Raw genomic sequence first — 25,114 nt, forward strand, 5'->3', positions numbered from 1 at the left:
GCGGAAGACCTAGCGACAGCTCAGTGCGTTCTGGGCTGCAGAGGGGAACCGCACACAGTGCTGCCTGACGAGAGTTGCGTTGCCACAGTGACGGTTGCTAGGCGTCGTGGGAACCTGACTGGCGAGACGGAGAAGCTGTCGCTGCGGGCGCTGGGTGAGGCTGCGTACGGTTTGCCGTCCCCTTCAGCTTCTGTTGGTTTTTTCCGCTCTTATGATGATAAAAAGGGGGCAAAGGCAGTTTTTTCTTCATGGAAGTAGAGAATCTGGGATGGACCCCTTACATGACGGAAGGCCAAACAGAGCTATGGAACTCGTGGTATATTTTAAATGTACATTTTAAACATTGGGCCTGTCATTTGTACGCATAAATTCCGTATCCTGTTCCTCAAAGGATGATTTCAGGACTCATACATTCACACCTCCTTTGGTGTGGTTTGGCAAATAGATAAAATTTAAGAAAAAAAATTTTTTTTCCTACTGAGTAGACCGCTGAGCTATTTGGAGACAACATCAAAAGTTTAAATTTGAGGAGTTTAATGGTGACACAGAGGTAAATCGTGACTTCTCTGCAAGGCTGACACACATGGGAAGGTTCAGAGTTTTCCAAAGACTTTCCTAAGTACTTGGCTGAAGGCCTTGTCTGGGGTTCCCGCCTCTGTCTTTCTCTGGCGAGAAAACAAATAACCTTAAAAAAAAAAAAAAATTAGGACCAGCAGTGGTGTGGAGATTGAGGTGACTAGATCCCATATGACTAACTGTATGGTTGAAGTCTCAACTCTGTGGCTTAAAAAGCACACTGGGCTGGTGTGGGTGAGTAATCAAAATCCCCAAAGGAAAATGGTGAGGAAGGGATTGTGACATGGCCATACCCCCTGGGGGGTGATTTCTCACTTTCCCTCTCTCTGTTTCTCTCCCCCTCTCCATGACAAATCATAAAGTGCTAGAAAAATCAAGGTATCTAGATTATTACTGAGTTTTAATAAGAAGAATGAAGTCTCTAGACATGGCTTCATCATCTAATAGTGTCGCCACCAACCACTGTGACTATTTAGGTTGAAAACAATTGATTTCGGGACCAGCAGTTAGCGTATTGGCTATGTCGCTGGACTCCCATGTAGTCGACCGCGGTTCGAGTCCCGGACCTGGTGGCTTAAACTCATGCTGGGCGCATGTGCATGCATGCCCAAGATCTTGAGAGGAGAATGGAAGAGAAGCGATTGCGGCATGGCCATCCTCCCTGGGGGGTGATTTCCTGCTTTCTGTTTCTCTGTTTCTCTCTATCTGTCTGGCAAGTGCACAAGCCCTATAGCAAAAAAACTTCTCAAAAAAAAAAAAAAAAGAAAAGAAAAGAAAACAATTTATTTCAAATAAAAATTAAGGGGCCAGAAGAGACAACCCTCAGAATGGGAGAATATATTTGCAAACTATGCCTCAGATAAGGGACTGATAATCAGAATATACAGGGAACTCAAGTAGCTTACCTACAAAAAAGTAAACAATCCAATATAAAAATGGGCAAATAAGCTGACAGCTCTCCAAGGATGATATACAAGTGGCCAAAAAGCATATGAAAAAATGCTCACCATCTTGTATCATAAGGGAAATTCAAATCAAAACCATAATGAACTACCACTTAACCCCATCAGAATGACTAAGATTGAAAAATTAAGAATGATAAATGCTGATGAGGCTGTGGTAAAAAGGAATCCCTCCTATACTGTTGATGGGAATATAAACTAGTGCACACCCAGTCCGTGTGCATGGAGAATATGGATGTTCCTCAAAAACCTACAAAAGGCCAGCAGATGGCGTAATGGTTACGTCACTAGACTCCCACATAATTGATTGCAATGCGAGTCCCAGACCCAGCAGCTGGAACTCATTCATACCAGGCGCATGTGCATGCATGCCCAAGATCCCAAGAGAGTAGAGAAGGGATTGCAGCATGGCCATCTTCCCTGAGGGATGATTTCTCACTTTCTGTCTCTGTCTTTCCAGTGAGCACATGTGCCTTACAGCAAAAACATCTATTAAAAAACAAACAAACAAAAAACTACAAATAGAACTACTGAACCACCTAGCAGTATCTTTCCTGAGTATTTCCCCAAAGGATAGGAAAACACTCATTTGGAAAAACATTGGCACATTCATGTTTACTACAGCATTATTCACAATGACTAAGACATGGAATCAACCCAAATGTCCAAGAGCAGATGAATGGATTGAGAAAATGTGGTATATGTATACACACACACACACTATGGAATACTACTCAACCATAAAAGGCAATGAGACCTTGACCTTTGATACAAAGTGTACAAATATGGAAAATTTATGTTAAGTCAAGCAAGCCAGACAATGAAAGAAAGGCATTGCATTTGATGTTCCCACTTACTATTTATCAAATGGCTCTTTCCAGCCAGTGCCGAGCGATGGATATCTCTCAGAAAAATTGGCACAAGCACTGTAAGACTGGGGGCAAAAGAAAACCCTACCATATGAAGCAGAAGTATGAGCTGACACATCCCACTGCCAACACTAAGCTTGGCCCCACCACACACACACAGTTCATGTGCAGGGAGGTAACAAGAAATACCATGCCCAGAGGCTAGATGTGAGGAGCATTTCCTGGGGCTCAGTGTGTTGTACATGCAAAATATGGATCGTCAATGTTGTCAACAATACATCCAATAATGAGCTGGTCCGTACCAAGACCCTGGTGAAGAACTAACTGCATTGTGCTCATTGACAGCACACCATAACTACAGTGGTACAAGTCCCAGTATGCACTGCCCCTGGGCTGCAAGAATGGGGCCAAGCTGACTCCCATTGAAGAGATTTTAAAATAAAAAGCAGTCAAAGAAAATTCATAAGAAATATGATGAAAGGAAAAAGAATGCCAAAACCAGCAGTCTCCTAAAGGAACAGTTCTAGCAGGGCAAGGTTCTTGTGTGCATTACATTGAGACTAGGCTTGGGACCAGCAATTGGTGTAATGGCTATGTCACTGGACTCTCATGTAGTCAACCATGGTTGGAGTCCTGGACCTGGTGGCTTAAACTCATGCCAGGTGCATATGCATGTGTGCCCAAGATCCCAAGAGGAGAATGGAGGAGAAAGGATTGCGGCATGGCCATCCCCCTTGGGGGGGGGGGGATTTCTCGCTTTCTGTATCTTTCTATCTGTCTTTCTGGAGAGCACACTCGCCCTATAGCAAAAACCTCTTTAAAAAAAAGAAAAAGAACAGGCTAGTGCAACCCTATGGAAAAATATCTTAAAAAGATAAAAGCAGGAGAATTAGAAGGATAACAGATGTGTGCTACCATTAAAGTGCTTAAGGAGGGACCAGTGGTGGACTCCTACATGGCTGACCATGGTTTGAGTCCTGGACCTGGTGGTTTGAAAACGTGCCAGGCACATGTGCATGTGTGCCCAAGATCCCAGGAGATTACTGATACGTTATTAACAATAGAAAGGAGGATCAGAAACCATTTCATTCTCATAGAAATGACAACAGTATTTATTTAAAGTTTGATATCTAGACTATGTGGACTCTCCCACCTTCTATCATAATATAGTGTGGAAAGAAATGGATCACCTGGACAGCATGCAGAACATCACACAGGTCTGTTACATGAGCCCATGATCCAGGACTGACTGAGGTTGGGGCAGATTGCAGTGTCAAGACCCTGCTGGGGGCACTCTCAGAGGAAATTTTAAAATTTTGAGGCCAACTGGTGGTATAGTGGTTAAGGCACTGGATCCTACATAGCTGACATTACAGTTTGGGTCCAGACCCAGCAGCTTGAAAAACATACCAGGTATATGTGTACATGTGCCAAAAATCCTGAGAGAAGAATGGAGGAAAAGGGATTGTGGTCATCCCCCCTGGAGGGTGATTTCTCACTTTCTTATTTCTGTCTCTCTCCAACAAGCACACATACCCTGTAGCAAAAACTGAAACAAATTGTGATACCCAGGTGATCTGGACACCTACTACTACTCCATTGCCCATTGCAACTGTAAATGGACACATAAATACCCCTGACATGAAAAAGGTGGAATACCAAGGGTATTCCTCAGAAATGAGTTTGGGTTATACCACCAGGTAAGACCTGCTGAGGTGAGAACCGAGGGGCAGGTAAATGTAAAATGGATAGTAGAGGAGGGAGAGGATTAAGTAGGAGTTGTATCCCCAAGATCAACTGCAGCAATGAGAGTTGTAGTTTATTCTACTAACCTCCCTTTTCTAAGGTTCCACTCAGGAAGAAAGATCCACAGAGCTGTGCCCTCAACCTATGCAGAGAAGTAAATGTTGTGCAGGAGCTGGACTCTGGTGGCCACGGGAAGAACCCCCTCAGGCCTCCTACTCTGGGGAGCACAATTGCCCGATGACCCCAGCAGCTATATTCTGAAATCCATCAACACATCAATGTCAAGACTACACTTCCCATGAGCTGCTCTTGGCCAATTAGGGCACAGCAAGGATTACTGAGGCAAGCCTGTTCCATGGACTCCCCTTTCAGATGACTTCAGTTTTGAGAGCTTGCCATCAGCCTTGCTGAAAATTTCTTAGAGCTGGACAGCAGTCTAAGACCTTCCTTTCTTAATTATAATGATTTCCTTCCTTTTCACTCTCCTTAACAGAGGTCAGACCTGTACCATAGTCTGATGGGTTTCCTGGTCTCCTGGCCCAGTGTATTTTTCCAGCCGCTGGGGCCAGGATTTAGACCATGCAGTTGGTCATGTGTGATCTGTCTCCCTTGCCACAGGGCTGGCCCTGAATTATTTCTTAGACTATGTCCCTGCCCATCCTGCCAAAGACCATCTGGAAAAAACTAAGTCTGTTTTGTTCACTTGTTGCAATAAGGGAGACTACCCAGCAGAGGAACTGTGGGGGGTCTGACCAGAGGGGAAGTTTATTAAAAGTTCTGGGGAAAGGGTGGAGTCAGGTGAAATGTAAACCAAGCAGTGTTTTGCTAGGCTCAAAGCAACACAGGACTGTATGAGGAGGCTCTGCTTCATTCTGGATAGCATAGTGAACCCAGAGCCCTGTTTCCTCAGAAACTATAGTTAAGATAGGTGTGGAATATCAAGTCCAGAAACTCCTTAGTCAAGACTGTTTCTCTGTGTCAAAGTGACTTAGTTCCTCCAAGTAAGAGTGAAATATTTTTCTTTCTTTCTCTCTTTCTCTCTCTTCTTTAATTGGCAGGGGGTGCAGGTACTTGCCAGAGAGAGACAGGGAGAGGAAGAGGGAGAAAGCATCCCTGAATGGGGTGTGGTCAATGCTGCAATCCCTTCTCCTCCATTTCTCCATCCTGTCAGGAATTTAGGTATGCACACGCATGCACATGCGTCTGGTATGGTTTTCAAATCACCAGGCCAGAATTCCAACCATTACTGGCTATGAGGCATCTGGCTCCCTTAACCACTAGACTAAGGGACCAGCCCATTTCATCTTATTAATATGATTTATAGAAATCTCAGTTAAAAAAAAAAAAGAAAAGAAAGTAGTTAAAACAAAACAAAACAAAAATCCACAGTTATCCCAGTTCAGTGGGTGGAAAGGCACTTTTACTTTCTCATTCCAAGCTAATTTTCAGATAGAAATCCTGAACCAAATTATTTGATCATTCTTCTTTATCACCTTCTCTGACCATGGGACCGACAGCAGTTCAGATCCACCCCCAACAATCTATTTCTAATACCTGGGAAAAGTGCTGTCTCCCTACTTTCCACTTCCTTTCCACCTAGTGTCAAGTTCACGTGGTCCAGCACACAAGTGTCTGTCTCCTTCACTGCAGCAACCTCACACCCTCGGGGATCAGAAGTGATCTTTCAGAACAATGCTGCTTCTCACCAGATGCTGGCAATAGGAAGACTCTCTGTCAAGGCCACTTCCTCCAGGCTACCCACCTAGAGATAGTAGGAACTTCAGTCATAGCCACCTACTGCAGGTCCCCATCCGAGACCAAGGAGACTCCATTGCATGCACTCACCATGGCTCCCCTGGAGGCCCAAATGCATAGTTCTTCAGAAGTTGAACCATTGGACCAGTTGGTGGCATGGTGTTTAAAGTGACTGGATCCCACAGGAACTGACTGAGCAGTTCGAGTCCTGGACCCAGTGGCTTGAAAAACACACTGAGTCTGTGTGCGTGCATGCCCAAAATCCCAAGAGGAGAATGGAGGAGAAGGGATTATGGAGTGGCCATCCCCCCCGGGGGTGATTTTTCACTTCCCCTCTCTCTGTCACTAAAACAGAAACAAAATTTTTTTTTTTTTTTTTGCTATAGGGCGTGTGCGCTCGCCAGACAGACAGAGAGAGACAGAGAGATAGAAAGTGAGAAATCACCCCCTCAGGGGGGATGGCCACACCGCAATCCCTTCTCCTCCATTCTCCTCTCGGGATCTTGGGCACGCATGCACACATGCCCGGTGTGAGTTTAAGCCACCGGGTCTGGGACTCGAACCATGGTCGACTACGTGGGAGTCCAGCGACATAGCCATTGCGCTAACTGCTGGTCCCACAAAAACAAAATTTTAAAAGTATTTAAAAAGGAGTTGGGTCCTTGGCTGGCCTCCCTTCTTCCCAGAATTCCAAGGTGTTCCTCATACCTCACTCAGCCTTCCTGCCCTGGACAGTCTTTTTTTTTTTTTAATAAGAATTACTTATTTAATTTTATTCATTCAGTCATTTATTTTAATTTGACCAGAGAGAAACACATAGAGAGAAGGAAAGTGAGAAAATAAGCCACCAGGTCCAGGACTCAAACTGTGGTTGACCATGTGGGAGTGTCCAGCACCTTAACTGCCGCTCCACCTGCTGGTCCCAGGGACAGTCTATCTTATTTCAAATTTACAAGTACTTCTTCTTTTTTTGTTTTAATCTTTTTTTTTTCTTTCTTTCTTTTTTTTTTTTTTTTGGAGAGGTTTTCGCTACAGGGCGTGTGCACTCACCAGAAAGACAGAGACAGAGAGACAGAAAGCGAGAAATCACCCCCCAGGGGGGATGGCCACACCGCAATCCCTTCTCCTCCATTCTCCTCTCGGGATCCTGGGGACGCACGCACATGCGCCCGGCGTGAGTTTAAGCCACTGGGTCCAGGACTTGAACCGCAGTCGACTACATGGGAGTCCAGTGACAGCCACTACGCTAACTGCTGGTCCCAAATTTACAAGTACTTCTATAAACAGATGCACATCTCTATATTTATCTGTGTAAAGAGCTTGATTTGTGATAAGTCAGGCATGAAAATAGTTGATGTTGAAAGAAATAACCTTGGCAATTTGCCACAATATAATTGCAATAAAAATCTTATTTGGAAACGATAAGAGGTGCCGTAAGGTCATAATATTTTCACAAGCTGAGCCAAAGGGACCTCTGGTGTAACCTTCTCATCTCACATAGGAGGACCTATCTCAGGTCCTTAGCCAGGTCACACAGCCACAGCTCATTGATTCCTATACATGCATTCTCCAGTGGAGTTGGGCAGATAAGGAATCCTGGGACCAGCAGTTGGCGTAATGGCTATGTCACTGGTGGCTTAAACTCCTGCCCGGTGTGTGTGCATGCATACCCAAGATCCTGAGAGGAGAATGGAGGAGAAGGGATTGGAGCATGGCCATCACCCCTGGGGGGGTGATTTCTCGCTTTCTGTCTCTCTGTCTCTGTCTGGCAAGTGCATGCGCCCTATAGCAAAAACCTCTTCAAAAAAAAAAAAAAAAGGAATCCTTGGTTCTCTCCCATCTTTGCAGAGATTTTTTTTCTGGTTACTTTCCTAATCCTGGCAAGCAGCCCTGCTCCCCGTGGTTTTGTCTCAAAATGATGCAATTCCGTTCTTTTACTCTTTTTGTTTGTTGTCTTCAGGAAGCCCCCAGCTCTTGCAGGGTGATTGAGAAAACTGGCCTGGCTGGTTTGGGTCCTGGGGCTCCACCCACTCCCCCATGGGCAGGGAACAGCTGACTTGAGCAGACTGGCTCATGTGACCACTGCTGCTCCGTTTTACTTCTTGTCCCAGGCCAGAGTAGGCGCTTAGAGTGGCTCCTTCCAAGAGTAGCACCAGATAGCCACCGCAGTCCTGCACCACGGCGAGCGGGACAGCTTGGGGGACGACAGAGAGAACTGGTGAATGGTCTTGGGGATCAGACAGGCTCTGTGCACTGGACCAGGCCGCTTTAGACAGCGGGAGCAAAGGTGGCTGGTCTCATGTCTCACATGGTCCCCACTTGTTTCCGCCTCCTTTGTCCCCTACCTCAAGGAAGGTTGCTCAGCCCTTCCTTCCTCTGTTCTTTGGCCTTTTTTCCCCCCTCAATAACAGACCTTTTCCCTTTTCTCTCTGCTGACTTGGCAGCTCACTGCGGGCGTGGAGGGATTAATCAGTGACAGGAAGCAGTGACCAGCTGTGGTCAGGAGAGCCTCCGCAAGGCCAGCCCCAGAAGGCTGCCCCGCTCCCGCCTCTGCTCACCCACCTGCTCCTGCCATGGGGCACCTTGAGGCCTTCCTCTTCCTATTGGGGGCCCTGGGGACTCTCGCTGATATCTGTGGTGAGTAACCAGCCTCTACTCTGTGCTTTTTGCCTCCTTGTTCCTTAGAAAGAAGGGTGTTTTCGTCCATTCCCCCCCTCATTATATACTTGGAGAAACAGGCTCTGGGGAGGGATGGGGGAGCGTTTCTGCCTCCCTCCCCGCCTTTTCCCCCCCCCCCCCCCCCCCCCCCCGAACTTCCATGGCAGTTTGGGCTTAGCTGGATCTCAGCACTTAACATCTTACATTGAGATTAATTTTATGTATGACTCCCCCACAGACAAGATCTCCATTAATTCAGTTATTTACTTTTATTTTTTCACTCAATACCCATTTATTAAGCCTTCTCTGTGCCAGGCCCAACGTTAGGCTTTGTGGAAAAAACAGTCCCTGCCCCTCATAGAGCTTATGTTCTAGTGAAGGGGCCCATCGGAGGAAATCAAGGGAAAATTGGACTGTGGTGAGTGCCGCAAAGGAAGCCACCCCGGAAGGAAGGCGTTAGCAAGCCGGGTGGGGGTCCATAATTCAGGGAAGGGAATTGGGGAAGGATCGCTGAGAACCAGGAGCCCAAAGAAGGAAAAGAAGCTGGCAAGGGAAGACGTTCCTAACCCCCGACTCTGTGGGGAACAAGCAGTCCAGGCAGAAGGAAGTGAGGGTTTGGAGGCCCTTGCTGCTCCAGTTGTGTCCCAGGCCAGCCCCAAGGGGCTCTGGGGACCTCACTTGACCTGTCTGTGTGTCTGAGCCTCCAGGCTCAGGGCTGCTTGTGCACTGGGGCCAGGTGAGAAGCAGAGGTGGGCCTCGGGTCTCTGGGCTGCCCACCTCTCAACTTCCCGCCTCATATTCTGCACACAGGGTTAGGCTCTGCAATACGCCCTCACCACTGGGGGCTTTGGTTATCCTGGAGAGACCCTGAGAGGCAGGTACAGTTTCACATAGGTGTCACATGAGGAAGTCACGGGTCAGAGGAATCACATGGCCTGTCCCAGGTGCTCCAGCCATACCTGACCTTTGCTGAACTCTGTCTTAGAACTTTAAGCTGTGGTCTTCCTTGGTCACCAGAAGTGCCTGTGTTCCTCAGGCACTGTCAGACCCCTCAGCCCTGGGCCCTTGGTTCTTGTCCACTGGGGGCCAGGAGACATAGGGTCAGGGATTCCTCTCCTGCTGACCTACTTGGTCTGGCCCTTTGCCTTACACAATTAGCCTATTAGCCTGACCCCACAAGAGCTCCATTCCCTTAGGGCATGGGGAACCTCAAACTGGGATTTGGGGTATAGCCAGAATGCTCCCCCACCTTCTCCTTGATGGGATGCGAGGATCCCACGGCACCTGCTTTACCAGCTTAGAGCTCCGTGTGACTGAAACGGCCAGATCCCTGCACCAATGCTAACACAGGTGGGCTCCTGTGCCTCTGAAGGTCGGCACCAGTCAGCCCTCAGCTGGCGGGGCTAACACGCACTGTGAGCAGGCGCCTGTGGGAGACAGTGCACTCAGAGGCCACTGTAATTACTGGGAGACTCTGCCTGGCTCCTTCCTTCTAAGGAGGTTAAATTATGGTTATCAGCCTCTTTATAGCCACTCCTTGTCTTATCACTGCTAACCCCATGCTGAGTCAGCAGAGGCAAGGGTGGGGGCCTGAGGCTTCCTCACCAGTTTCAAGGAAGGAGAGCGGGGCCAGAAGGTGGTGCTGTGGTAAAACACAATGCCCTGTGAGGCAGTCCCACATGGGAGGGTCCTCGTTCAAGTGTGGAGACCTCCCTGAGTACACCAGAGTGCCCATGATCTGGGGCTGGCTGAAGGCTAGGGTGGATCATGGCATCAGGAGCCTGTTGAGGGTGCTGTCTCTCTGTCTCTCTCTGTCTCTTCTGTTTGCATAAAAAAGAAAGAAAATAAATAAAACCTTTTAAAAAGGTAAAGGAACCAGCAGATGTTGAAGTGCTTTCATCGCTGGACTCCCACATGGCTGACCATGGTTCAAGTCCCGGTCCCGGCAACTTGAAACTCACACCAGGCATGTGTGTGTGCATGCCCTAGATCTTGAGAGAATGGAAGCGAAGGGCTTGTGGCGTGGCCATACCCCCTGAAGGGTATATCTCACTTTCTGTCTTCTGGTGAGCACACACGCCCTATAGCAAAAATCTTTCTCTAAGAAAAAAAATTTTTTAAAGAAAAGAGAGTAGAAAAAAGACATGCAGAGGCCAGGTGACTAGAGAGAGAGGCTAGGAAACACTCAAAGGCTCAGAGAAATTGAGTGAGGGCCAGCAGGTGGCACAGAGAGTAAGATGGCTAGATCCCACATGGGCAGGATTTGAGTCCTGGACCCAGTGGCTAGTAAAACATACTGGGTATGTGTGTGTGGATTCCCACAATCCCAAGAAAAGAATGGAGGTGAAGGGATTGTGGCATGGTCATCCCCTCTAGAGGGCAAAGGGGTGACTTCTCACTTTCCCTTTCTCTCTATCTGGCAAGTACATGTGCCCTATAGCAAAACTAAAAAAAAAATAAAACATAAAAATTAGAGACCTACAGAAATGGAAACAGACCCACAGAAAGACTCTAAGTAAGGGAAAGGGGAAAAGAAACAATACCCTCAGGCTTTTCTAATTAATGTTTAGGGAAAAACCAGCTCTGTGCTCTGGCCTATATCCACACAGCAAGGAATTATTTAGTGTTTCACACCAGTGAATGGTCATACTATAACAACAGATTGTCTGTGACTTGGGAAAAGGGGCAGAGGAGGGTACTTCAAACAGTTAAGGAGAAAAATGGAATTAAAATACAAATATATTTGGTGCAGAGAAATATTTGAAATTCATGCATGGTTTTTTTTTTAAATATGTATTGAATTTTATTCTTTTTTTTTTTTTCATTCGATCAGTGAGAGACACAGAGAGAACAATAGAGAGACAGAGAGAGAGGGAAAGTGAGAAAACAAACCACCAGGTCTGGGACTTGAACTGTGGTCGGCCATGTGGGAATGTCCAGCATCTTAACCACCATGCCACCTGCTGGTCCCCATGCATAGTTTTTTCAAAATACATATTTTCTGGAGTCAGTCAGTGGTGTGGTTAAGGCAGCTGGATCCCACATGACTGGCTGTACAGTTTGAGTCCTGGACTTGGTGACTTAAGAAACATGCGGGTCATGTACATACATGCTTGAAATCCCAAGAGGAGAACAGGGGATACTTTCTCATTTTACTCCCCTCTGTCTCTCTCTCATGAGCACACATGCCCTACATGGAAGGGAGAAAAAAAAAAAAAGTATTTTCCATGAATTTGTTGAAAAAATTGTTTTCCATGAATTTGTTGAAGATCTCCTCATAAGGTGATGAGACCCAAAAGCTGGGGCTATATTTGCAGAACCCTGGTATGGGGATATCAGGAGGCCCAGAGACAAATCACTCAGCAGGGGGTTCTTTTAGTCCCCTGGGAGACGTGTCCCAGCATCCCGGATTGTGGCATGGTACAGGCCACCATCTGGCAGCTGGGGCCTGGCAGTGACTAGGAGTAAATGGGGTTGGAAAGTCCAAAGTGCCTCGGAGGCAGCCTACTCTAAGCTGCCCGGGCTGAGCATGGGTCCCTTCCCCAAAGGAGGAAGGCGATCATCAACTGGAGCTGGGAACATCCCCTCAGTCTCTGCTTCCAGGGAACTTCAGTATCTTGGTTACACAGCTTCAAGTAAATCCCACGGAACACAGATAAATGCAAACTGCAACCGTTTTCTAATAGCTCCCTTCAGCTCTCGCTTGTCACTTAAACAGAGATGGTAGGGAATGTGTTATTTTGAGATTTGCATGGAGGAAATTCACAAGGCGGCTCCCTTAACCAGTTGGCAGTCTGCAGTGTTTGAAAATGGGATGTGTAACACATTCTCTGTGTGGGCTGAAGTTTTCATAAACGGATAGAACATACCTTCAGTGGAACACTAAAGACCAGGGGCTTTGCATTCAGGTCCACCCTGTGTAGGACACGACATGACTTTGAATTCTGTGTCCTCTTTTGTGCAAAGTGATGATGGCAGTGTACCTTACAGGGCTGGCGTGAGGAGCAAGTGAGATCTGGAGCCATGCCTGGGGCACACATGGCTTGGCATCTAGGTTCGCTGTCACTCCTGCTGAGCAGAGTAGTTGCTTGGCAACAGCATCCTCTGCCCTGGACCCACCACCTCTCCCTGGCTTATTTCAACTGCTCTTTTGGGATAATTGTTTTCCCTACCTCCACCATGGCCTTTCAGCATGGCTAAATTTCCCCTTGCAAGTGCAGTGTATGGTGGGTGGAGGTGAAGGTGGGGACATGGGACATTTATTCCCTGGGCAAGGTCCTGGAAGGGTCAAAGCAGTTCCTTGCTGGCGGCCAGGCCCTGCGACCTCATTTGCATTGTTTTCTTTCTAAGAAATACCAGAGGTGGACAGCCAGCTGGTAGAGAAGCTGGGCCGGCGTCTCTTGCCTCAGATGGACTTGCTGTCCCCGAACCCCAGCATCTACGTGGGTCTGCGCCTCTCCAGCCTGCAGGCTGGGACCCAGGAAGACCTCTACCTGCACAGACTCAAGCTCAATTACCAGCAGTGCCTCCTGGGGTATTCTGTACTCTCGCTTATTTCCCTGTGTATTACTTCACATCCTGAGACAGGAGACCTGGGTTCTGGTTTGGGCCCGTCGCAGCTTTGTTGGCAGGCCTTGGGCAGGTTTTGTCTCTGAGCCTTTCTCTTATCTAGAGTGAAGGGTTGGTTGGAATAAATCAGAGATGCTAACATAAGGGCCCTTATGCTGCCACTGCACCCACTTGTACATAAGACAGACATCACTAATCCATGAATTCAATCTTTCACAACCAGCCCAGAAGCATCTGATTTTTTTTTTTTTTGGTGCTCCCTTCCTGTGCCTGAGGCAGACATTACTAATCTATGACTGTACTCTTTCATATCGAGCCCCTAAGTAGCATCCTTTTGTGCCCCCTTTCCAAGGGGAATTAAGGAGAAGCCTGTTCTGAGGTTTGAATTAGAGGCAAAGAGTCAGAAGCAGCTGGGAAGCACCTCCTGCTTGGACTCCCTCCCAAGAAGTAGATACAGGATGGGGAGAGGATAAAAAGAGGAGAACATGCAGGAGAGGCATGGCCAAAATGGTGGGCAGGCACAGGCTACTTGGGTGTAGGCATCCTTAGAATTTATCCTTGAGTTTACCTTTATTAAGTATTTGTGACAAGTACCTCACAGCAACATAGTTGGCTATTCCTGCCTTTGGTAGTTCTAACGGAGTTGCCAACTGTGAAGGTGGTTTCCACTTTGTGACATGGGTGTCGACGCCTCAAGCCAGGCTTACCAGGGTGGCCCTTTCTCACAAGATGTTTTTAACTGGCTTTGTCCTAGATCTGCCTCCAGAGATGACAACAGTGACTGCCAGGACAGACCTTCCATGGGCCAGCTGGCTCTTTACCTGCTCGCTGTCAGGGCCAACTGCGAGTTTGTCAGGGGCCACAAGGGGGACAGACTGGTCTCACAGCTCAAGCGGTTCCTGGAGGACGAAAAGAAGGCCATTGGTGAGGTGACACCACATGCCGGGGGTGAGGAGATTCTGGGAGGGCTCATTGGGTGGCGTACTGTAGTGAGAATCAGTCTTGGGTTTCTCCCCCAGCCTCTTTCCCACCTTCCATTCTGCCCTTCTCGCCACCCAGAGGCTTGGGCCTGCCCCCATTGCTGTCCTTGGTTTAAGCTTTTCTGAATCCCCTCATGTTCTCGATCGACAAGTCCTGATGCTCGGCCGCCTGGACTGCCCCAACTGTTCAGCCTCCTTACCACTCTCTCGATTGTCTCTGCCTCCTGACTCGACCCTACACATGACAGAGCGAACGTTTCAGTATAAACCTGACCTTGTTGGGCCTGCTTAAACCCTGCAGGGTCCCTCACTGCTCTGTTCACAACCCTGGGGCCCAGCCGTCTGTTCTTTGTCCAGCCTCTGCCCTGCTCACCTGCTCTCTGATTCACTTACTCCCCACCCCTCTGTGGGCTCCAGCCACGCTGGCCTTGTCTCAGCTCACAAGGCTAGACTCTCCCTACCAGACCCCCTCTATGTGGAATATATTCTCTCCCCTTCTAGCTCACTCCTGCTCCACTCTTAACTCTCCCCGGCCACAGCTTCCAACATCACTTCTTTGGGGAATCCTGCCTTGACTTCCTGTCTGTCTAGAGATCTTTGACAGCTGCATGCCCAGTCCACATTTTAGTTACAGTCATGCTCCTGTGAGTGTGAGCTGTGGTTAGAGCCCCATTTGCAAAGAGCCTGGATATCATCACTCTACTCCTTCCCCCAAGCATAGCACCTGACCCGTACAGGACCTCAGCAAGCATGGACTGAGGCAGTGAAGGGATGAGGAATTGCATGACACAAAGAAGATGTTAGGAAGTACAGGCAACGGGGTTCTGTGAGCTAGCAGGGCTCGTTGCTGGGAGGGGGCAGAGAGGCAAGTCCTCAGGTCCAGCTCCTTGGTTTTGTCCTTCCCAGGGCACGATCACAAGGGCCACCCCCACACCAGCTACTACCAGTACAGCCTGGGGATCCTGGCCCTGTGCGTCCACCAGAAGCGGGTCCATAACGACGTGGTGGACAAGCTCCTGAGTGCTGTGGAACATGACCAGAACCTCTACCAGAGCCATCTCTCTGTGGGTGAGTTGGCCAGAACCCACAAAGCCAAGCTTGTACTCCTTCAGCCCAACTGAAGGTGTCCATGCCCCGTCCCCATGCTTCCTTTTCCTTGGGACCTCTCCTTCTCAAGTCCATCAGGAGGGAAATAGCGAGACTTGGGTGTAGTACGACAGCTGTAAGCCAGCTCTGAGGCTGGACTGGGAGCCTGACCTTAGGTCCAGCATATGCTCATTGTGAGACCCCCTAGGCAGGTCAGGGGGCCTTTCTGGTTCAGCTCCTCCTATAAAATGACCTCCCAGCAGCATCTTGATGAAGGATCCCTTACATGTAAAGAGCTTGGCACTATGCCTGGCATGAGGAAAGTTCTGGGTGCCTAGCCATGATCTCAGTAGCATCAGAGCTAGAGAGTCAGAAACCCAGGTTCTGGATCTGCATCCTCAGTGTGTGATCCAGGGCCTCCTTTTCTCTTCCTTATCATTGTGATTCAGGGTCTTCCAGACCTGGCATTCCATGAGTGTGGTGCGTGTGTTCACACAGGGAGAGAGTAGGTTGGGGTGAGCAGTATTAGTCTGGTCTTATGCTGCTACACAGAAATACCTGAGACTAAGTGATTTGTAAAAATAAAGATTTTTTTTTTCTCACAATTCTGGTGGCTGGAAGGTCTAAAGGCATGAGGCTGGCTTCAAGTTGGCCTATGGTGCCACATCACAGCATGGCTACTGAAGTAGAGAAGAGGGCAAGCATGTGCAAAGAACTCCCCACTTGCTCTGTCTCTCCCATGCCCCCAGTCAATTGAATGGTTCCCCCCAATAGGCTGCACCCCTTAAAGGTCTTACCACCTCCCACAGCTATTACACTGGGACCAGGATTCCAGAGCACGAACCTTCAGGGAACAAACCATTATCCAAACCATAGCAGGGGGATAGGGACCCAGAGAGAAGAAGATAGTAGGGCCCCTGCCAGCAGCGAGCTTATTTTGCCTCAAAGGCTTATAGAAAAACCACTGTAAATGCATTAAAATGAGGGGTGAAGTTGCTTTAAAATTCTCAGCACCGAGACCAGCAAGTGGTGTGGGAGTTAAGGCAGTTGGATACTATGTGGCTGGCTGTGTGGTTTGAATCCTGGACCGAGTGACTTGGAAATCACACTAGCTGCATGTGTGTGCATGCCCAAAATCCCGAAAGAACACAGAGGAGAAGGGACTGCAGCAGGGCCATCCCCACTGGGAGGCGCTATCTCATTTTCCCTTTCTCTCTCTGTCTCTAGCAAGCTCATGTACCCTATAACAAATGCAATACAAAAACAAAACAAAACCTCAGGGCCCAGGCAGGTCCCTTTACCAATTAGATCTGACTACCTGGGGGGTGCATGTAGGCATTGGTCCAGGTATTCCAGTGTGCAACCAGGAATGGGAACAAGTGGCGTAGGCTCAAGTCTTCTTGGGCCTCCCTCTTTCAGATTCTCTCCCACACTCCTAACCCCCAAGGAGGTAGAGACCACCCAAACCAGTTTGCCAGGGACTGAGAAATTTGGGGTACACAGGACTTACACAGCCCAGACTGGGAAAGTCCTCGGCAAACAGGGCCAAGTTAGTACCCCCAGCTAATCTGGCCACATTGCCTCTCCTTCTTTAGCCTCCTAAGGCTGCCCTAAACCACAAGGGTCTGAACCCCAAGGCCCTGTATGGCCTGACCCCACTTGGCTGTCCAGCATATCCCATGTTCTTCCCCTACAGACACCGCAGCCATGGCAGGCTTAGCCTTCACCTGCCTAGAGCGCTCCAACTTCAATCCTGATCAGAGAGAGCGGATCACCAAGGCCATCGGCACAGTGCGAGGAAAGATCCTGAGGGACCAGACCTCCAGTGGCCACTTTGGGAATGTCTACAGCACCCCACTGGCACTGCAGGTAGGGAAGACACCCCATAGCTATGGCCCTCCAGGGATCGGAGGTTGCTGAGGGGTGCACTGGCCAGGAGCTGGGAGACCTGGTTCCTCCCATCTGTGACCCACCTCTCTCCTCTCCTCCCTGCTCTATTACCAGTTGTTGATGACCTCTCCCGTGCCTGGGGTGAAGCTGGGGCTAGCATGCCTCCAGGCAAGGACTGCTCTGTTGACCAGCCTGCAGGATGGGGCCTTCCAGAATGCGCTCATGATTTCTCAGCTGCTGCCTGTCCTGAACCACAAGACCTATCTGGATCTCATCTTCCCAGACTGCCAAGCACCGAGAGGTAGCCAAGCTCTTCCTGGAAGCACAGCTCTTTGCAACTGCCAAACATTGGCCGGGTATTCCAGTGAGAGGAGGTTACCTGGCTCTGCTTGGCTGAGTCAACATCATGGGACATAGCAGTTAATATGTGGTCACAGCTTGTAGTTCACAGTGTGGGAAGAAAGACACCAAATGGAGAGCTCTGGGAGGGACCCTTTTGTGACACGCAGGACAGAAATGTTTGAGGGAATGAGTAGAAGAATGGAGACATGTTTTGGTTAATTCTGATATCTGATGAGCCCCAGTTAGTGGTGTGAATCAAGGCTTCATCTGGGATAGGCACTTGAAGAGGTGAGGGATTTACCCATGGAGAAGGGACAGGGGAGGGCAGAATAGGGAGGAGGCAGCAAGAACAAAGGCACAGAGGTGTAACAGTCCAGAGTTTGGGAGACTGGTAGGCTGGTCCTGTAGCCTAGTGGTCAAAGGAACCACATCCCACATAGTCAACTGCAGTTTGACTCCCAGTCCTGATGGCTTGAAAAACATGCTGTGGGGCCAGCAGGTAGCATGGTGGTTAAGGTGTTGGACTCCCACATGGCTGACTGAGATTTGAGTCCCAGACCTGGCAGCTTGATTTCTCACTTTCCCTTTTTCTCTCTATCTCTATCTCTGTCTGTCTCTCTCTGGTCAAACTAAAAAATAATAATATAGGACCTGTAAGTGGCATAGTGATGAAGGCACTGGATTCCCATGTGGTCAACCATGGTTTGAGTCCTGGACCTGGTGGCTTGGAACTCGGGCAGGGAGGGAACAGCAGATGGCGTAATGGTTATGTTGCTGGACTCCCACGTAGTTGATCACAGTTCGAGTCCTGGACCTAGGGGCACCTCCAGACGCATGCCCAAAATCCCAAGAGGAGAATGGAGAAAAAGGGATTGTGATGTGGCCATCCCCCTGGGGGATGATTTCTCAATTTCTGTCTCTGGCAAGCACACATGCCCTATAGCAAAAATCTCTCTCTCTAGAAAAAAGAAATTTATATAGGTTGCATGTGCATGCACACCAAAAATCCCAAAAGGAGAATGGAAGAGAAGGGACTGTAGCATTGCCATCCCTCCTGGAGGATGATTTCTTGCTGTCTTTCTCTGTTTCTCTAGTGAGCACACATACCCTATAGCAAAAATCTCTCAAAAACTAATTAATTAATTAAAATAATTATTTGGAAAAAGAAAAGAAAAGAAAAACACACTGGGCATGTGTGTGTGCATGCCTGGAATCTCAACAGGTTGGAAGAATGGGGGAGAAGGGATTGCAGCATGACCATATCCACTGGGAGGTGCTTTTCTCACTCTCCCCTCTGGTACATACACATTCAGTTTTTTAAAAAGAATTATTTAAAAAAAAGAATTATTTTAATTGACTTTATTTATTTTAATTCGACCAGAGAGGGACACAGAGAGAGAGAGAGAGGAAAAGTGTGAAAGTAAGCCATCAGATCCATGTCTTGAACAGCAGTCAGTCATGTGGGATTCCAGTATCCCTAACTACCATGCCACATGCTGTCCCCAATTTTTCTTTTTTAAAGAGAGATTTTTTGCTATAGGGCATGTACATTTGCTGGAGAGACAGAGAGACAGAGGGACAGAAAGGAAGAAATCACCCCCAAGGGAGATGGTCACACAGCAATCCCTTCTCCTCCATTCTCTTCTTGGGATTTTGGGCTTGCACGCACATGCACTGGCATGAGCTTTATTTTTTAGAGGTTTTCGCTATCGGGCGCATGCGCTCGCCAGAAAGACAGAGAGAGACAGAGAGCTAGAAAGTGAGAAATCACCCCCCTGGGGAATGACCACACCGCAATCCCTTCTCCTCCATTCTCCTCTTGGTATCTTGGGCACACATGCACACACGCCTGGTGTGAGTTTAAGCCACTGGATCTGGGACTCGAACCACCATCAACTACATGGGAGTCCAGTGACATAGCCATTATGCTAACTGCTAGTCCCATAATTTAAATTTTAAAAAAATTGGAGAGAATGATCTTACTCATAGGTGAGGTCAGAGAATGAGCTGGAGGGGCAGTCAGAAGCATGACTAATCGGGGGGACCATCAGAGGTAACGGGAGTGACATGAACAAATGTGTTCTAGAAAGAGCCCTCTGGGGTGCCGTGTGGTGGGAGGGGCCATAGTGGAGGCAGAGAAACCAGGGAGGGGCCTGGCATTGGGTGGTGGGGGCCTGTGGGAGCTGAGGGCCAGGTGAGTCTGGGATGGCAGCCGGGTTTCAACTGAGCAGCTGGCCGTGGCCTTGACTGAGTTAACATGGGAAGGACATGGTCCATACGGGCCACAGTCTTTGAGGGAAGCAGGACTGACATCCGGGCTCCAGGTCCTCAGGACAGCTGCCTCTTACTTTCTCCTGGCACAGTCTTATTGAGGCCAACGACTGAGACCCCTGCAGTGACTCCAGCCTTAGCGATCATCAACGTTACGCTGAAGGTCTCCAGCCTCGTGCCGCCTTACGAGCAATCCTTCTTTGTCCTCTCTGGATCCTCGTTGGAAGATGTCCTGAAGATGGCCCAGGAGCTAGGAAGATTCACGTAAGACCCCCACCTCCTGGCCCTCACCCCACTTGACCCCACATGCCTGAAATAAGGTCAGGCCAGGGGCTGGGGACAAAGGAGAGGGTTTCCTGGGTTGAGACACTGGCCCAGTTTCCACCTGCTCCTCCTTTCTTGCCTATGCTGTCGTGACAGGGAGCTGAGGCCAGCATGGAGCACCGTCACTGAGAGGGCCAGCTCTGCAGGCAGGGCCCCCACATTCTCACCTCTGCTCCCCCACCAGGGACCCAGAACCCACAGCTCAGTGAGGAGGCCAGATGTGCTCCCTGCCCTCAGGGCCAGTGAGGGGTCCAGTGGTCAGTGTGCACTGAGGTCCTGGCAGTACTTTTATTTTCTTTAAGAGGCCAGGCACACTTGCTTGAAAGAGAGAGAGATAACATGAGAAAATAGCCCCCTGATGAATGGTTATGCCATAATCCCTTCTCCATTTCTCCTTCCTTTAGGGATTTGGGGCATAAACACACACACAAGCCTGCCATGTTTCTCAAGCTACCAGGTCCAGGACCTGAACTATGGTCGGCCCCATGTGGAATCTTAGCCACCTTAATTTCCATGCTATGGGATAGCCACCCCCCAATTTTTCTTCCGTAGGGTGCGTGCGCTCACCAGAGAGAGAGACACAGACAGTGAGAGGGAAATTCAGAAATCAGGAGGGATGGCCATGCCATAGTCCCTTCTCCTCCGTTCTCCTCCTGGGTTTTTGGATGTGCACGCACACACACCTGGCATGATTTTCAAGCCCCCGGGTCTGAGACGCAAACTACCATGTGGGAGTCCGGCAACATAATCACTACACCACCTGCTGGCCCCTCCTTCATCTTTTTAATCTTTTTTTAAGCTTTTATTTTTGTTTTTTAAGGGTGCACACACTTACTGGAGAGAGACAGAGTAAGGGAGAAGGAAATTGAGAAATCTCCCCCTGGAGAGATGCAATGCCTTCTCCATTTTCCTCTTCAGATACACGCCTGGATTGTTTCTGAAGTCACCAGGTCAGGGACTCAAACTGCACAGCTGGCCCTGTGGGATCCAGTGCCCTAACCGCCACACCACCTGCTGGTCCAAATGCATAGTTTTTTGATAATACACATTCTCCATGAGCCTATAATTTTATGTATTTATTTAAAATATTTATTTTATTTAACTTTACATATTGATTGATTGATTTCAGTTTGACCAGAGAGAGAGAGAAAGGGAAAGTGAGAAAGCAAGCTGCCAGGTCCAGGACTCAAACCATGGTCAGCCATGTGGAAGTTCAGTGCCCTTAATCACTATACCATCTGTTGGCCCCAATTTTTAAAATTTTTCTATTATTACTTTTTATTAGCGTAGTAGTTGTTACAATGTGATTTTTCAGTACGTGAGTACAATGCGTAATGACTAAATCCGGGTAATTTGTAAGCCCATCATCTCAATCATTTGTATATAACTAACATTATACACTGTATGTGTTGTTATGGCAAAAACGCAGATAATAAATAAATTAAACAAAACAATATAAAATGCAGTTGGGGAGAGTACGGTTAACAATAGCCTACTCAGGAAGGTCCCTGGATGTGAACCTGGAACCTTCCCACATGGATCAGCTTTGTAGAGTGTTGCTTTACAGCTGCACCACCATCTGGTCCTTGCCTCCTGTTAAACCCCCCTCTATTCTCTTCCTGGTTGTCTGCAGTGCATGAGCAGTGCCGCTGGGCACCAGCGCTGTCAGGGCTGGCACACACGCACACCAAGCACCCTTGGCAGGGCTCAGTCTCACAGACCTGGAGATACCTATGTCATCAAAATGAAAACCAAGGGGCCAACAGGTGGCGTGGTGGTTAAAACACTGGATCTCACGTGGCCACCTGTGAGGTTCAAGTTCCAGACCTGGCAACTTGGAAAATGCCAGCACATGTCTGCGCATGCTGAAAGTCCAGAGAGGAGAATGAAATAGAAGGGATTGTGGGGTAGCCAACTCCCTGCAGGGTGATTTTCCACTCTTCCTCTCCATCTGTCTGCCTCTCTCTGGAGGCACATGTACCTTAGCAAAAACAAACAAACAAACTAGGGGGCTGCAAGTGGTGGATAAGGGCATTGGACTCCCACATGGCCGACTGTGGTTCCAGTCCTGGACCTGGTGGCTTGCTTTCTCACTTTCCCTCTCTCTCTCTCACACACTCTGGCCCTCTCTGGTCAAATTAATATAAATAAATAAACTTAAATAAAATAATTATTTTTTAAAAAAAACTAAAACTAAAAAGAAAACCAAACAGATTTTAACATTTTTATTAAGAGCTTAAGGACCTATGAGAAGACACTCTAGATACCAGTCTGAGAAGTATTTCTTTTTAGTGCGAGTCGGTGCCTGAACTGAACCCCGGACTGGGCAGGAAGGCCACCTGTGAGACAAGTGAATGCATAGGAGAGAAAGCTACACCACAGAGACAGACAGATGTGGAGAGAAGTGGCCTTGGCAACTACGTGGCCCTCCAGAGTTAAGGAATGACCAGGGTTGTTCTGGGTCATGTCACAGAGCAGCCTGAGCAGGCAGTGTTAGTGGGGCTGGAGAGGAGAGGGATGGAGGTAAGACTCAGGGACCCAAGGCAAGGTGGCCCAGGAAGGGGTTAAAGGCAGGACTTGGCTGGTGTAGGTGAGCTCTACTTCTCCCCTTGGGAACGAGGGTCACCTCTTTTCATTTTTCCTTTTGGTAGGTATGAAGCACAGGCCTCCTTGTCTGGCCCCTACCTGAATTCTGTGATGGGGAAAGCGGCGGGGGAACGTGAATTTTGGCAGCTCCTCCAAGCCCCTGACATCCCTCTGCTGCAAGGTGAGTCTTGTGGCCTTCTACCCTGCACGTATCCCTCCCCAACCTTGACCCAGCAATGAGGCTTCATCAGTTCACCCCAGCTTGCCCCCAGGCCTTCCTAGGCCATAGCGTCCTGAAATCACTGATGCTCTAGGTTGGACATACAGGTTGAGTATCCCATATCCAAAATTGCTTGGAAGGAAAAGTATTTCAGATTTGAGGTTTTTCTGGAATCCAGAATACAAGGGAACTTCAAAAGTTTATGGGATATGGAATTAAATTACAAGTTTATTTTGATGTAAAAATTTTTGAAATCCATGCATAGTTTTTTCATAATACCTATTTTTCCTGAACTCTATAAAGATCCCTCATATTTGAGATAACTTGAGGACAGGACCCAAGTGTAAACATGAAATTCATCTATATTTCATATATATCTTATACACGTTGCCTGAAGATCATTTCATACAATATTTGTGTTTTGACTGCAACATTGATTTTCCACTTGTGGCATCATGTCTGTGCAAAACTGAATTTTGGAACATTCTGGATTTTGGATTAGGAATGTTCAACCTGTAATTTATTTGACTAAATTGTTAGAATTATTATTATATGTAAGTTATCATGGAAATTCTAGGAGACCAGATAGATTAAACAAAAGAAGAAAATGCAAATCATCTATGATTCACTACCCAGGAATAATTTCCTATAACTTTTGGTATATTTTCTTCCAGGTACTTTTCTTTTCTTTTCTTTTCTTTTTTTTTTTTTTTTAGTTTTTGATACCCACTGCATACTCACCACAGAAAGATGGAGAGAGAGAAGGAAAGTGAGAAATCATTCCCCACATGAGATGGCTGTGCCTCAATCCCTTCTCCTCAAGTCTCCTCTTGGGATTTTTGGGCACACATGCACCAAACATGGCCATGTGGGATCCAGTGCCTTAACCTCCATGCCACCTGCTGGCCTTGACCTTCCTCTTCCCTTGTGAAAGCCCCATGTTATCCATTAGAGTTCATTAGGCTGCAGGAAACAGGAAATAGGGTGCAACTGGCTTCAACGATGTGTCATCTGTGGTTCATGGAACCAGAAGTCCTGAAGTTGTATGCTTTGCCCAAAGTCACAATGCTAAGAGTGACAGGCACTGGGGCTTGAACCCAGGTGTTCTACTGGAGACTGGCTCTTGCTAAGGAGAGAGAAAGAGAGACAGAGAGAAAGCATCCCCCAGAGGGACCTGGCCATGCCATAGTCCTTTATCCAGTTTGCCATCCCATCAGGATCCTGGGCACGTGTGTGCATCCAGCATGTTTTTCAAGCCCACAGGGCTGGGATTCAAGCCCCCTTCAGCCACATGGGCGCCAGCTTCCTTGGCACAACACTTAACTGCTGCACTGCAGGCTGGCCCAGATCCCTCTTCCTGATGGCCCTGGAGTGTCATGGAAACATGACCCTGACTGGCAGATACTGTCAGGGTCTATGCTTCTTTTCACTTTGTGTTTGCTACCTGACATGCTGTCTTGTCCCCTCAGTCTTTGGGGGCTCCCCCACTGCAAAATGGGCCTATGGCCTCAGGAACCCTATGGGAGCTAAGTTCAGAGTCTCCCAGCTGTCTCTGGCCATCTTCCACTTCCCCACTCCCAATCCCTAGGTGGATCCCACGGTCCCAGACTTCTGGGCCAGGGGAGAGGTGTCCAGAGGTTGAGCCCAGGGGCTGGGATGCCCTTCCTGTTACCCTTGTTCCATCTGTCTCTGCAGGGATTGCTGACTACAGACCCAAGGATGGAGAAACCATCGAGCTGAGACTAGTTAGCTGGTAGCCCCAGGCTCACCCCAAGAGCCTCACACGCACACTCTGTGATCTTCTGCCCCCCACTTCCATCACCCCCACAACAGGCACTGGCCTGCCCCTACTGTTGCCTCCTGTGCACTGGAGCAATGTCCCGGGTCACCCCAGCCACCACCCCTGAGGGGGTCCTAAGCTACAGCCCACTCTGGAACAGGGAGCCAAGCTATGTCTGGGGAAGTCTTTTGGCCTGGGGCTGGCCCAGCCTGGCTGTGCAGGCCTCCCATGAAGCCACCCCCATGGTCCGAAGGTTGTGACACACCCCAGACCCCTTGGCAAATGGAGGGCACGTCTGGCAGCTGCTGGCATTGTGAGTTCCGCCTGCTGTGGGATTGGGGTCCTGCAAGGAGGCCTCTGTTGGCTCACGACCGTGGCCCTGGCCCCAGATCGTCACTCCACTTTCAGGGTGAGTGGCAGCCCCAGAACTGGCCAGGGCACAGAAGCCAGCAAGGCCTTGGCAGGGATGCTAGGTGCCTGCCTGTGGACTGATTAAAGCA

General features: G+C 48.6%; 1 protein-coding gene across 3 annotated transcripts; it reads left to right on the top strand.

Moving 5' to 3' along the window:
• On the top strand, window positions 1-25,095 carry TCN2 (transcobalamin 2). 3 transcript variants are annotated; one of them, XM_006147934.3, is made up of 10 exons: window positions 1-154; window positions 8,353-8,545; window positions 12,917-13,100; window positions 13,890-14,059; window positions 15,022-15,183; window positions 16,898-17,070; window positions 17,206-17,392; window positions 19,797-19,968; window positions 22,680-22,795; window positions 24,530-25,095. In XM_006147934.3, exons 2-10 carry the CDS (start codon window positions 8,482-8,484, stop codon window positions 24,589-24,591), a joined length of 1,290 nt encoding a protein of 429 aa, XP_006147996.1. In that variant the 5' UTR covers window positions 1-154; window positions 8,353-8,481; the 3' UTR covers window positions 24,592-25,095. The 3 variants fall into 3 exon arrangements, with proteins under 3 accessions (XP_006147996.1, XP_006147995.1, XP_006147994.1); XM_006147933.3 differs by lacking the exon at window positions 1-154 and adding an exon at window positions 8,005-8,126; XM_006147932.3 differs by lacking the exon at window positions 1-154 and adding an exon at window positions 8,008-8,195.
• Window positions 25,096-25,114: the final 19 nt, after the last annotated feature.

This window comes from Tupaia chinensis, unplaced genomic scaffold (genome assembly GCF_000334495.1).
Source record: "Tupaia chinensis unplaced genomic scaffold, TupChi_1.0 Scaffold000226_1, whole genome shotgun sequence".
In the NCBI taxonomy this organism is placed as follows: domain Eukaryota; kingdom Metazoa; phylum Chordata; class Mammalia; order Scandentia; family Tupaiidae; genus Tupaia; species Tupaia belangeri.

What these genes read in the sequence shown, in the direction of transcription:
- TCN2 (XM_006147934.3), top strand. Translation starts at nt 8,482, where the DNA reads ATGGGGCACCTTGAGGCCTTCCTCTTCCTATTGGGGGCCCTGGGGACT. An exon ending in GGACGAAAAGAAGGCCATTG is followed by an intron (nt 14,060 to 15,021) that starts GTGAGGTGACAC and finishes TGTCCTTCCCAG; the next exon opens with GGCACGATCACAAGGGCCAC. An exon ending in CCAGAGCCATCTCTCTGTGG is followed by an intron (nt 15,184 to 16,897) that starts GTGAGTTGGCCA and finishes CTTCCCCTACAG; the next exon opens with ACACCGCAGCCATGGCAGGC.